This window comes from Suricata suricatta, chromosome 16 (genome assembly GCF_006229205.1).
Source record: "Suricata suricatta isolate VVHF042 chromosome 16, meerkat_22Aug2017_6uvM2_HiC, whole genome shotgun sequence".
Taxonomy (NCBI): domain Eukaryota; kingdom Metazoa; phylum Chordata; class Mammalia; order Carnivora; family Herpestidae; genus Suricata; species Suricata suricatta.
This window is the reverse complement of record NC_043715.1, coordinates 16,421,669-16,434,440: the sequence shown is the minus strand read 5'-3', so window position 1 is coordinate 16,434,440 and position 12,772 is coordinate 16,421,669. Positions and strand designations below refer to the sequence as shown.

At 47.0% G+C, this 12,772-nt stretch overlaps 1 protein-coding gene across 1 annotated transcript in view; it reads left to right on the top strand.

Annotated features, from left to right (window-relative positions):
• TANGO6 (transport and golgi organization 6 homolog) overlaps nt 1–11,919 on the top strand; it is a 189,381-nt gene extending 177,462 nt beyond the window's left edge. The window contains exon 18 of the mRNA XM_029925765.1: nt 11,169–11,919. Coding sequence (XP_029781625.1) covers nt 11,169–11,345 — 177 coding nt within the window. The 3' untranslated portion in view covers nt 11,346–11,919. The remainder of the gene's footprint in view (nt 1–11,168) is intronic.
• The last annotated feature ends 853 nt before the right edge of the window (nt 11,920–12,772 follow it).

Genomic DNA, 12,772 nt, shown 5'->3' with positions numbered 1-12,772 from the left:
AACCATAGTGTCTGTCTTAGCCTTTGTCCCTAAACTGCCAACCTGCCTGCGTCCCCTGCAGCATTTTCGGCACTTGACCAGTTTAAATTTTCCCGTTTTTTTCTCCAGTGAAAATCACACATGATACTCCCCTCATCCCCTCCCTACCCTCTCTCCAATCTGCACTCGAGGTGCCCTCCGCATTTAACAGCCAGACACGAACCAAAAAGGGCAAAAATGCCATTTATCTCTAACTCTAGCAGAGAAAAACACTTTGGAAATAAAAGGGTTTTGAAAAGCTCCGTCACCTCCGGTTAATAATAATGCTTCCCTGAACTTCAGCAGGTTTGAGATTCTCCATCAGGCGTGGAGAGAAATCTCCCAGACATTAGTAACCTGTCTTTCTTTGCCGACCTTCGCATCATTTTTCAGTGAGGTGTCTCAAAAGCCCATTCTTTCTATTTGAATGAGCCTTAATTTCTTTTTCATACACCCATCCAAGTGAAGATTTGGGTTTTATTAGGAAACCATTTCTGCTTCTTCAGGCCAGAGCTCCCTGAATGATGTCCGAATTGTCTACCTCCATTCTGCTTCCCTGGTTGGTTTGTTTGCTGCCCATTATCCTACAGAGGCTTCTCGTTCCCAAGACCTCGGAGCCTGGCTCCTGTCTGATTGCCCAGCGGAGTTCTGTCTGGTGCCCGGAGCCCCGTGGACTGACAGTAAGGGGCCCTTTGTCCCCGACCAGCTCCGGCCGGACTCTGCACTCAGACTCCCCCTCCTTCCACCTGTTCTAATTCCCCTCTCTTCCTCTTCCTAACCCTTTTTTTTTTTTTTGGTCTCTGCTCTCTTTCTCTTTCATTTTCAGAGCAGTGAGTGCCTTTCCCCTCATTTTCTTAGCCCCGTGGTGGTAAATCCAATTATTTCAATGTCAGAGTAATAATAGCAACAATACTTTGAATTATGTACCACTTGGTTTATCATAGCAGAGTACTCTCACAGGCATTATCTCTTCTGATCCCACAATCAATTTGTAAGGCGGGCAGCGTGCTGTGTGCTCCCCACAGCAGAGGGGAGATAGCAGCCACTTCAAGAGGCAGGAGAGTGTAGTCATTAATAAAGAACCCTGGCTTCAAGTCAGGCTGCCAGGGTTGGAATCCTGGCTTTGCTTGTTACTGGTTGTGTGGCCATGGGCACATTGGAGATAATAATAGTACCTCTCTCATTGGGTTGTTGTGAGGATTAAGTGAGTTACTATAGATGAGATGCTCAGAACCATACTTGGCACATAAAGGTATTAGGTAAGGATTAGCTGTTGTTATTATTCATTCATTCATTCGTCAAAAATTTTCTACACACCAAGGGCGCCTGGGTGGCTCAGCCCGTTAAGCATCTGACTCTTGGTTTTGGCTCAGGTTATGATCTCATGGATTGAGAATTCGAGCTCCAAGTAGGTCTCTATGCTGACAGCACAGACCCCTGCTTGGGATTCTTTCTCTCCTCTCTCTACTCCACCCCCCCCCCAAAATAAGTAAATAAACATAAAAAAATTTATCACACACCAGGGCTGCTACATGCCAGGCTCTGTCGTAGACCTCAGTGATAGAAGAGTAACGAGAAGGATACAGTACAGTATTAGTGGGGGAGACTGACAGCCTCCCCTACTTATTTAGCATCACCGTACACAAGTCTTTGTGCTTGGATCTTTATAGACCTTAACTTAATTCTTACACCTTAAAAGGAGGCAGTATTATCCCCATTTTGCAGATGAGATTGCTGGGGTACCTAGAGCTGAGGTTTGCTTAAGATTCCCTAGCTAGTGATTGGGAGCATCAAAATTCACCCCCTCCTGATTCACCTGCCTCTGGGCATTAGGTTCAGCTCTCTGCGTGTGTCTCCCCCACCCAGTGGTGAGCTCCTGAAGGGCGGGCACAGGTCCTTGTTACCCAGAATGCTTAGCAGAGCCTCCTGCACATGGTTTGGGGAAAGGTGGCTAGCCGAGTTGTGCTCTGTTGATGATCCTTGACTCTCTGTACTCAGCCCCATCTGTCCGCTCTCGCTGCCCTCAGCCACCAAGTCATACACTCGTCTTAACTTGGAGGCACAGTCATCAAAATGAGGGCCCTTGGCAGTTGCTTGTGTCTTCCTGACAGATTCATCCTACACCAGATGCTTATTCCAACATGCTGTGAACAGGACTAGTTAGCTTCTGGGGTCTCCTCTTCCGGGCCTCAACCTGGAGAGTCTTTTTGCTTGCCAGGCCAGTTTCTACCCACTAATCTGTCTCTACCACCACCACCCGCCCTCCCCATTCTCCTGTCTTCCCCTACCTTTTATTTCAATGTCTAAACTTCCCTGTTTCTCTCTTTGTGCCCAAGGTTTATTTCTTAGCCACAAAGGAGCCACAACGATAGGTTGATAGGATTGTATGGAATTTAGTTTGCTTTCTTTCTCATCTTTTTTGCCTCATCTGTTGATTCTATGGGAAGAATGAATTTCTAAGTACAATTAGTATATGCTAGCTTTTAACTTTTTTATCTTTTTATATTTGAAAAAAATTTAACATTTACTTATTTTTGAGAGAGAGAGAGAGAGGAAGGGGGAGGGGAGGAGAGAAAGTGTGTGCGCACGCGTGTGTGTGTGTGTGTGTGTGTGTGTGTGTGTGTTGTAGGTGCCGCTTTTAGGCAACAGGTTTGAACAGTGGAAACCTGAGAAAGGTAACAGGGCCCACAGTGACCTCTGGGCTGAATGCAGGCAGGCTCATTAGGCGACCCACCTCCAAATATGCTGGCCAATGGCCTACTTACAGCCAAGCACAGGCACCAACAAGAGGAAGATTCCGTATGTTCCCGTACCTTCTCTCTCCCCCTCCTTCGCTGCAGCCCCCATCGCTGCCTTCTGACTGTCTCTCCTTTGCTGCCCTGCCCACTGGTCCCTTGCATTGTGTTCAGCAAACGTTTATCTCCTTTGTTCTGCCTCTGTTGAACTCTTTGACCGCCCACATTCTGATCAGGTCCCACCATGTGTATGTGTGTGTGTTGCATGCAAGCTCAAAATTCTTTTAATAAAGCACCCGAACCCCATCCCTTTCCAGAGTTTTCCGACTCAGAACCTAGGTACTTGTTTAAGATATCCCTGGCCCAAGAGCTTCTCAGATGGGGAAAGTGTTTCTTTCAAACATCAGCGACAAAAAGCCAAGCTAGGTCTCCTCCGGATGGGATGCACCCACCCCCACTCACACCATTACCCCTCTACCTTTCCCTGGAGCCCTTGGGCCTTGACGCTTGGGGTGGGGGGAGAGAGCAGGTGTGTTGAACTCTTAATGAAAGGTTTCCTCCATGGGATTGCCTATATCCTGCCCACCACCGTGGCTCCTGTGAGTAACTTTACCTTTGAACTCTCCTTGTATTCAGCCCCTGATCCGTGGGATTTGGTGACAATCCCTGGCTGGCAGGAAGCTTTGATCCTTGGGGAGTCCAGAGGAAGTCCTGTGATGTGTGGGATCCCCAGCAATACAGAGACTGGGAAGAAGCCTTGCCAGGGTGGGCTGCTAAAATAGACCCATTAATTAAGAAGGAGCCTTTGCCTAACACTCAGTTACCCAAAAAAGGAGATCCGGTAACTGATAACAAGGAACTCAGCACCCCTCAAGTATGAAGTGGTGTTTGCACAAGTATTATTGTTATTTTAAGGACACTGCAGTGCCAAGGGGAAAATTCCTACCCAAACCAGGAAAGAGCAGAGCACCTTAACAGAACAGAATGCCTTAGAAGCTTCCCTTTTAACAAGTAAAAGCTAACCTTATTTTGAATGTTAGGAGGCTCTAGCAAAAATTCTCAAGGATATTTCTGAGTAGGTGAAAGATTCCTCTAGAAGAAGAAACAAGAGGACCTTGTGATACACACTGGGAACTCTGGAACTTCTGTATAAGAGACACTTTGGGCTTAGTGTCATTGTAAAAGAATGTCAGGAGATGTTCTTTAAACTGTATTTGTGGGCTCAGTAGGTTAAGCATTCGACTCTTGATTTCGGCTCAGGTCATGATCTCACGGTTCAGGAGTTCAAGGCCTGAGTTGGAACCCACACTGACAGCTGAGTCTGCTTGAGATCCTCTCTCTTCTCTCTCTCTCTCTCTCTCCCTCCCTCTCCCTCTCTCCCTCTCCCCCTCTCTCTCTCCCTCTCTCCCTCTCTCCCCCCCTTCCTCCCTCCCTCCCTCCTCCCTGATTGTGCTCACATTCTCCCTCCCCCCCACCTCAAAATAAATAAATAAATAAACAAACCTTTAAAAAAATAAATAACCCCCACATGGCCAGCAGGCAGGCTGGGTTTGCTTAGAATCTGCCTCACACTGAGCTGGCTTGAGGCGGAGGGGACCTGATGAAGCCTCCAAGCCACCATTTGGCCACAAATAGAAGTCTTGAGTGCAGCCTTTCCGGTGCTGGGTAAGTGTTCTCCCTACACCCACCTCCACCGGCAGAAATCACTTCCTTTGCTTCCGCAGAAGCGCGGGGCTTATCCCTCGGAGAGGAGATCCAGTGTCCTGTGTGCGTGCGGCTGCCTCCCCGCTGGGCCGTGGCCGCCACGGTGTAGGGTTCGTGCGTGATTCATCCCCTTGTCACCAGCCCGCTGCCTGGGCACGAAGTAGGCCCTTCATAACCATTACTGAATGAGTGAGTAATCGTGAGGCAGGAGCTGTGGGGAATCATCCTCTTTCGGGAATCATCTCTCCTTTTCATGCTGCCAGCCTCGAGGAAAGAGAGAGAGGTTACCAAAGGGCAGCGGGGATGGCACCGCAGTCAGCACCAGACACGCCCGCGCCGCCGGAAGCCCCGCTCCCCGTGCCTCAGCAGCTCCCCGAGAAAACCCCGAGGAGAGCTGCACGGGCCGCGGCAGCGTGTGTGCGGGGCGCCCCGGGCCGGCGCCTGGTGCGGTGACCCGGGCGGGAGCTCCGCCGGCCGGCCGTCTGCGGGGCCCGCTGAGCGGCATGTGGGCCCGGTGCAAAATGAGAATGTGGGGTCCCTGGTTCAAATAAGTAAGGAAAACATGCCCTTAGTGGTATGTAAATATAAAGCCGATTCCTTTCTTTCACAATCTTTCTCTCCTTCGACTTGTCATGTGTTTATTATTTGCTGTTAATGCTGTTCTAGGGAAAGAAAATGTTAAATGTGAGCTTACTAGCACGGATTTTGCAGTTCCTCTTTATGTTGTGCAATGCCGATTTTAAATGCAAGTAGAAGACCATTTAACTCATAAGTGGAATCACCAGAATTACATGAATTGTGGTCTGTAGCTTGTGCGGGCATATGTGTTTCCGTCTCAGCAGAACAGTGGAACCCTTGCACAGAGCTAACTCACCTGCTTGTTGTTTCGCTTTGGATATGTGTACATTCTGCCAGCACTCGTCCCCTTCAGTCTGCTGATGCGTGAGAAAGGACTGAAAAGGGGGCGCCTGGGTGGCTCGGTTGGTTGAATGTCAGGCTTCGGCTCAGGTCATGATCTCATGGTTCGTGGGTTCGAGCCCCCGTCGGGCTCTGTGCTGACAGCTCGCTCAGAGCCTGGAGTCTGTCTTCGGCTTCTGTGTCTCCCTCTCTCTCTGACCCTCCCCTGCTCATGCTCTCTCTCTCTCTCTCAGAAATAAATAAAACCTTAAAAAAAAAAAGGGACTGAAAGGAACAAGAACTGTGTACTGTCATCATTTTCAGAGCAAATGGTTGGCTAAAACAGAAACGCAACACGAAGGATATAGTGCGGTAGCTTCCTCCTCCATGTGTCTTTGAAAGCCATTGCCTTCTTTCTGTGTTTGAGGCTACTTCTGGTTCACAAGGGAAGTGCAGCCTCTCTGGGCTGTTAGTGCCTCCATTGCTCTGTCACCAACATGACAAGCACGCTGCCCTTTGACTGGCTTCAAGTCTGGCTGAATTCCTGCACATCGTGGGCCCATCAGAACTCTGCGCCCGAGGGGCCGACGCTGCGGACAGAACGCGCTGGCAAAGGACAGTGGGCACACGGTGGGCATATCTCATCTGCTCAGACTGAGGCCCCTTGGACCCATTGTACTTAGCTTTCGAAACACAAAGTCAAAGATAAAATTTAGAATTTTAAGACAGTAGGGGCCCCTGGGTGGTTCAGTCAGGTGAGTGTCCGACTCTTGATTTTAACTCAGATCATGATCCCAGGGTTGTGGGATTGAGACCTGCATCAGGCTCCACACGGAGCATGGAGCTTGCCCCTCTCCCCCCCCAACTCTCTTTCTCTCAATAATAATAATAATAATAATAATAATAATAATAATAATAAATTTTAAAGAATGGTTAATAAAAGAATTTTGGTGGCTCAGTTGTTTAAGTGTCTGACTCTTGATCTCAGCTCGGGTCAGGATCTCACGGTTCGTGAAATGGAGCCCTGCTTTGGGCGCTGCACTGACGGCATGGAGCCTGCTTGGGAGTCTCTCTCTCCCTCACTCTCTGCCGTTCACTTGCTAGTGCTCGCTTGCTCTCTTTCTCTCTCAAAGTAAGTAAATAAACTTTAAAAAAAGAAGAAAAAGAATTTTAGGACAACAAAAGCCGATCGCGAAACCAAGCATGTGGCCCTCTTGATCGGGGGACCTACCATGACTATACAGGTCACACAGCCATGAAGCGAGCCTCGTCGTCTGGCATCGTTTCAATAGATGGTCTTAGAATTTTTAGTTTTTTACCAAGTAAGAAACTGGCCAGGAACAGCATGCACATGTGCCTTCTTTCATTCATAAATTTTTTAGGTATCTGACATGTGCCAGTCACTATATGAGGCACTGTAACTTCACCAGAATGAACAAGGCAAGATACGGCCTTACTGTCAGTGGTACATGTAATCTAGTGAGAAAAACATACTTTTAATTACACGATAAATATTAAAATTACAGTTGTGACGTGAGTTACAAACAGAAGTATAGGCAGTGTAGAAAGGTTACCAAGATGGGAGTTAGAGAAGGCATCCCTGAGGAAGGGGCCTTTGTGGCTGAGGGAACAGCATATGCAAAGCCCTTGAGCTGGGAAGGACACGCCTCTCCCGCCGCCCACACACCTGGAGGTGGGGAGGAGAGGGAACCCAGCAAGTGGCCTGGGGGGCTTGCTGTGTGGCGCCTTCTCCCCTCCTCCCACTCCCCATACCCATGCTGTTCAAGAACATCAAGAGATAGAAAAGCCTTTCTCCATCCTTCAGCAACTGCAAGATATGTGATGCTACACACGTAACATCCTTGTTTGGAAAGCTCAGGGGACCTCGGGCCCAGATCATGTACAGCGGAGCCTCGAACAACACGAGGGTTACAGACACCCCTAGCGCACTCCCGCCCCGGGCAGTCAGAGCTCAGCCTATGACGCCACACAAACTTAGCTACCAGTAGCCTGCTGTTGACCCGCTGCCTTACAGAGAACATAAACAGTCTGTTGACATGCATTCTGTGTGTTATATGCATTATATACTGTATTCTTACTAAAGTAAGTTAGAGAAAAGATGTTAAGAAATCATAAGAAAGAGAAAATACATTGACAGTACTGTATTTATCACACGTAAGTGGATTCGCACAGTTCAGACCTTTATTTGTTAGGAGTCAACTGTACTTGTTAACCCACCGAATTAAACATTTCCTTCATTTCTTTTCACTGTCTCCAGCTTACTTCCTGTTTCTAAAATGTGACCTCTCTTTCCTATAACCTCTCATTATACTCTGTTAGGACATTTACTGTGTTCTTTATTTATGTGCATAACTGATCTTCCCTACTAGACTGTAAGCCTTTATTTTTTATTTTATTTTTTTTAATGTTTATTTTTGAGACAGAGAGAGGGAGACAGAGCATCAGTGGGGTAGGGGCAGAGAGAGAAAGAGACAGAATCCAAAGCAGGCTCCAGGCTCGAAGCTGTCAGCACAGAGCCTGACGTGGGGCTGGAACTTTCATGAGACCATGACCTGAGCCGAAGTCGGACGCTTAACCGATGAGCCACCCAGGTGCCCCTAGACTGTAAGCCTTTAAAGTCAGGGTCTGTATCTCTTTTATCTATTAAGTGGCATCATGGAAAACCTTTGCCTACTAGTTAATTCAGTTAAGTAACAACCTTATTTATTCTTTAGTAGGTAATATATTCATGAAGTACAATATTAAAAATGTACAAGAGTATATAATTCCCCCATGTTCCTCTTCAGTGGCCAGTTTTCTAATGGAGTTTTTGCAGAGGTAGTCCATGTTTATAGTATATAGGTCATTATAAATATGTATTACATGATTTCTATGAAAAATAACAAATATGAAAAAATGGACAAATGTCTTTATGTGCCTGGTTGGATTAGTCAGCAGAGCATGTGACTCTTGATCTCAGGGTCGTGAGTTCTAAGCAGGCATGGATCCTACTTTATAAATCAATCAATTAATCCTTAAAAAAGAAAAGAAAAAAAATTAAGTTTATTTATTTTGCAAGAGACTGAGCACAGGTCAGAGGGGCAGAGAGACAGGAGAGGGGCAGAGAGAGAGGAAGAGAGGGAGAATCCCAAGCAGGCACTGCATGCTCAGTGCACGGAGCCTGATGCAGGCTCAGACTCATAAAACCATGAGATCATGACCTGAGCTAAAATCAAGAGTCATATGCCTAACTGACTGAGCCTACTCAGGTGACCCAGCGAGAGAAAAAATTTTAAAGCCCATTTGAACCAATTATTGTCAGAGATGCTTGCATATAGTCAAATAAACCCTGATACATGCTAGGTGGCATTATTAATAAATAGAAACAACATAGCATAGCACAGTGTTTAAGATCATAGGCCCTCTTCTAAGCAAAATACAAACTCCAGAAACCATAAAGGAAAAAACTTAACATCAAAAATGCAAATTTCTCCACTGAAAAAAAATTTCACAAAGAATAATTGCCAACTATGACAAACAGTATTTGCAACTTATATGGTAAATAATAGACTTTTTTTCATATACAAAAAACTCTTGCAAATCAGTAAGGTAAAGTTCAATTACACACATACCAGAAAAAAATATAGTTTATGTATCTGTTAGAAAGATGCAGGGGCACCTGGGTGGCTCAGGTGGTTAAGTGTCCGACTTTGGCTCAGGTCATGATCTTGCGGTCCATGGGTTCGAGCCCCGTGCTGGGCTCTGTGCTGACAGCTCAGAGCCTGGAGACTGCTTCGAATTCAGTGTCTCCCTCTCTCTCTGCTCCTCCCCCACTCATGCTCTTTCTTTCTATCTCTCAAAAAGAAATAAATGTTAAAAATAAATAAATAAAGGAATAGATGGAGGGGGAAATATATGTGCTTGTAAACACCATTCTCAGAACATTTCTCAAAACATTTCTCAGAATTAAGCATGATATTCTCTGAGAAAGGAAACTAAGAGTCTGGAGTAGAAGAGAGACTAATTTTTTAATACATAATTTTTGTACTGTATTACTTTTTTTTCTTAATGTTTATTTATTTTTCTTGAGAGAGAGACAGCGTGAATAGGGGAGGGCCAGAGAGAAAGGGAGACAGAATCCAAAGCAGGCTCCAGGCCCTCTGAGCTATCAGCAGAGAGCCTGGTGGCAGGCTTGAACCCACAGACTGAGAGATCATGATCTATGCTGAAGTCAGACGCTTAACTGACTAAGCCACCCTTACTTTTTCAATAAAAATAAATCAGAACACAGGCTCTGGATGTTTAGAATCTGACATCACCATTTTTTTTAGCTGAGTAATCTTGGAAAGTTCCTTACCCCTCTAATCTTCTATGTTCTCATCTGTAAAACAAGGCTAATAACTTTCCTTTATACGACCAGTATAAAAATTAGATAATATATGAAAAATACCTAGTATAGTACCTGATCCAAAAATAGTAGCTTTTGAGGCACTGAGCCCAGACCAGAAGTGATTTCACAAGTTGCTGCAGACAAGTCACGTGACCCCTGTGACCTAGTATCTTCAGTCCCTAGTTTGACCAGTTGATCCCTAAGGCCTCTTACTCTGAGTTTCCCTGTTCTTTTGAAATCTGTTTGTTTTTTGTTTCTTTTTAGGAGAGAGAGAGAGAGAGAGTGTGTGTGTTAGAGAGAGAGAGTGGGGGAGGGGCCGAGGGAAAGAGAGAAAGAATCTTATGCAGGCTCCACACTCATCATGGAGCCCAACGTAGGGCTTGATCCCACGACCCTGGGATCATGAACTGAGCTGAAATCAAGAGTGAGACACTGAACTGATTGAGCCACCCAGGCCCCCCTGAAACCTGTTTCTCTCTAGAAGCTCTGACTGCAAAGCCAGGAGGACTTTGGAGGAGGTGAGGAGCTCCTCTGAGGAGGTGCGGCGGCGCCCTCCCAGTCCCACGTGAGAGCTTCAGATGAGGACGCGGGGCGTGGGAACCGGGGGTGGCTCTGTCTGCGGAGGCCCCTCCGGGCTCCTGTTACAGCACTGCAGCTGAAAACCAACTTCTGGTGGCTCGAGGAAGGACATGCAGATGGAACTGTCGTGGGATTTTTTTTTTTAATGTTTATTTTTGAGAGAGAGAGAGAGAGAGAGAGTGAGAACACACAAGAGGGGGAGAAGCAGAGAGAGAAGGAGACAACAGAATCTGAAACAGGCTCCAGGCTCTGAGCTGTCAGCACCCAGCCCAGTTCGAGGCTTGAACCCATGAACCACGAGATCATGACCTGAGCTGAAGTCAGACGCTTAACTGACTGAGCCACCCAGGTGCCCCTGTGGTGGAAAATCTTTAAAGTAGTGGCAAGGAAAGGCATGCTTATTGAAGAGAGAACCGTCTGGATTTCATACGATAGATGTCTGCAGATGGATGTCAGCAGAGGCCCTGTGGGAGCCAGAGAGGAAGATGCTGGTGACTGCTCTAGGAGGAGCCATGTCTGGGCACTCGGCCTGTCTGTGGTTCTAAGGTTCTTGCTATGCTTTGGGACTGACGGAAGGGGTCTGGGATCTGTACTTTGGCCTGGATGTAGGGGAGTAGCAGCTGTCGAGGCCAGTATGGTGAGGTGTCGGGGGTCATGAGAAACTCCAGAGGAAGCCTCTCTCAGTACAGCTGCTCCTCCCCCCACCTGAGAAGGCCACGCATGATCTTCTTAAGGGAACCTCTGAGTTTTCTCACAGAGCTTCTCAGGCAAAAGAAGGTAAATAGGTCGTCCTGAGCACTTTTGGCACAGGAGACAGATAGTCATGACCTGTCTCTCTCATACAGGTGCTGAGGGATGTCCTTAAGGATCTCTACCGCCTGCTGAAACACGTGGTGCGTTTGGAGCCCGATGATGTGGCCAAGCTCCACGCCCAGCTGGCCCTTGAAGAGCTGGATGAGATAATGAGAAACTTCCTCTTTCCACCACAGAAGCTGGAGAAGAAGATTGTGGTCCTGCCGTAGACCTGGCTCAGAGGACATCAAGGAGGTAGAGGACCCAGCAGCCAGGGCAATGCCCACACCTTCCAGCAGGTGGCCCCACCGCCTCTTTGGTGCTGGCAATATGGCTGACCCTGGATGGCTCTGTGTCTGGTCATTTGTGCCTTCAGGCTGACCTTCCTAAAGCATCTCTTTAGCCATCCTGCATCCAGCCTGAAGCATGTGTCATTAGAAGACAGGAGATTACAAATCTCTTTCATCTGCACATTTTTCACTGGCCTGCGCATTTAGAGAAGGAAGTCTACTGGATGGAAGTATATTTTTAACACAACTGGTAGAATTTGATTAATTGACCATTCTCTTACTGCGACTTGAACAGAAGAGGTTGACCACTCTCCTGTGTGGCATATGTGTCACATATCTTGACATTCTTTTGTGGCAAGACTGTTCTTTCTTGTGATGATGAGAAGCAGCCAGAACTACTCATCCTTGGCTGCTCATGAGGCTTATCAGAGTAGAGATGCAGTTGGAGATAGGCAGCGGAAGGAAACTCACCAAAACATGCAAACGGGAATAAAATTATTTGGGCTGGAAAGAATAACAGGTCTGAATCTGATCTTTTGCTATTGAGACGAAAAGCTTTGGTGCTGAGGAGGATTCGATCTCCAGGAAAGAGAGTCAAGCTTGTTGAATCTTCCAGTGATGAAGAGGAAGCCCTCCGTTTGTCCCCTCAGGCCAGTTTGCTCGCTCCCCCCCCCCCGCCCCCCCGTGCCCCGCTACTATTTGCATAAAACGGCCCTGATCAGAGGAGAAGAGAGCCATATATATTGCATTTGGTCATCTCCTTCAGAAGGAATGCTTAGACCATGGGGTAATTAAACGTGTGCTGGAAAGCATGTAGCATATTGGTGACCTGATGCAAGGTTTATTGAAATCATATCAGATGTAACACTGTGGGCTCCTCTTTATTGAAATATTTTGGCCACTGAATTTTGACTGTAGCTAAAAGAGAAGAAGGAGAAACGGCTGAATGCTTCGAATGAGGCCTCCCTGTTGTCAGCGCCCCAGAGCTCCTTGACCAGTCCTCCACCTCGTGGGGCCGGTACAGCGTTTTACCTCCACTCTCTGGGGCAACCAGGCCTAGGGCAACCAAAACACAATTTCCCAAAACTCTTAGGTGACTGACGGAGCCATGTCTGAGCGTGCCCATTTGCCAGTTCACAGGCTATTTCTCTTCAGCAGGACAGAACCTTTGTGTAGGGATTCCTTCACAGAGGCCGTCTTCTAGAGAGATAGGGATCCTGAGATAGCTTAGTAAGCAGAGAATTAGGACAAAGGCAATTAGATGCTTTTAGGAAATACTTCTATTCAGCTAGTGTAGCTGGATTTGTTTACATTCTTCAAATTAGGATGTCTAGAAAGTCAGGATTGGGGTTTCAAATCAGAGAAAA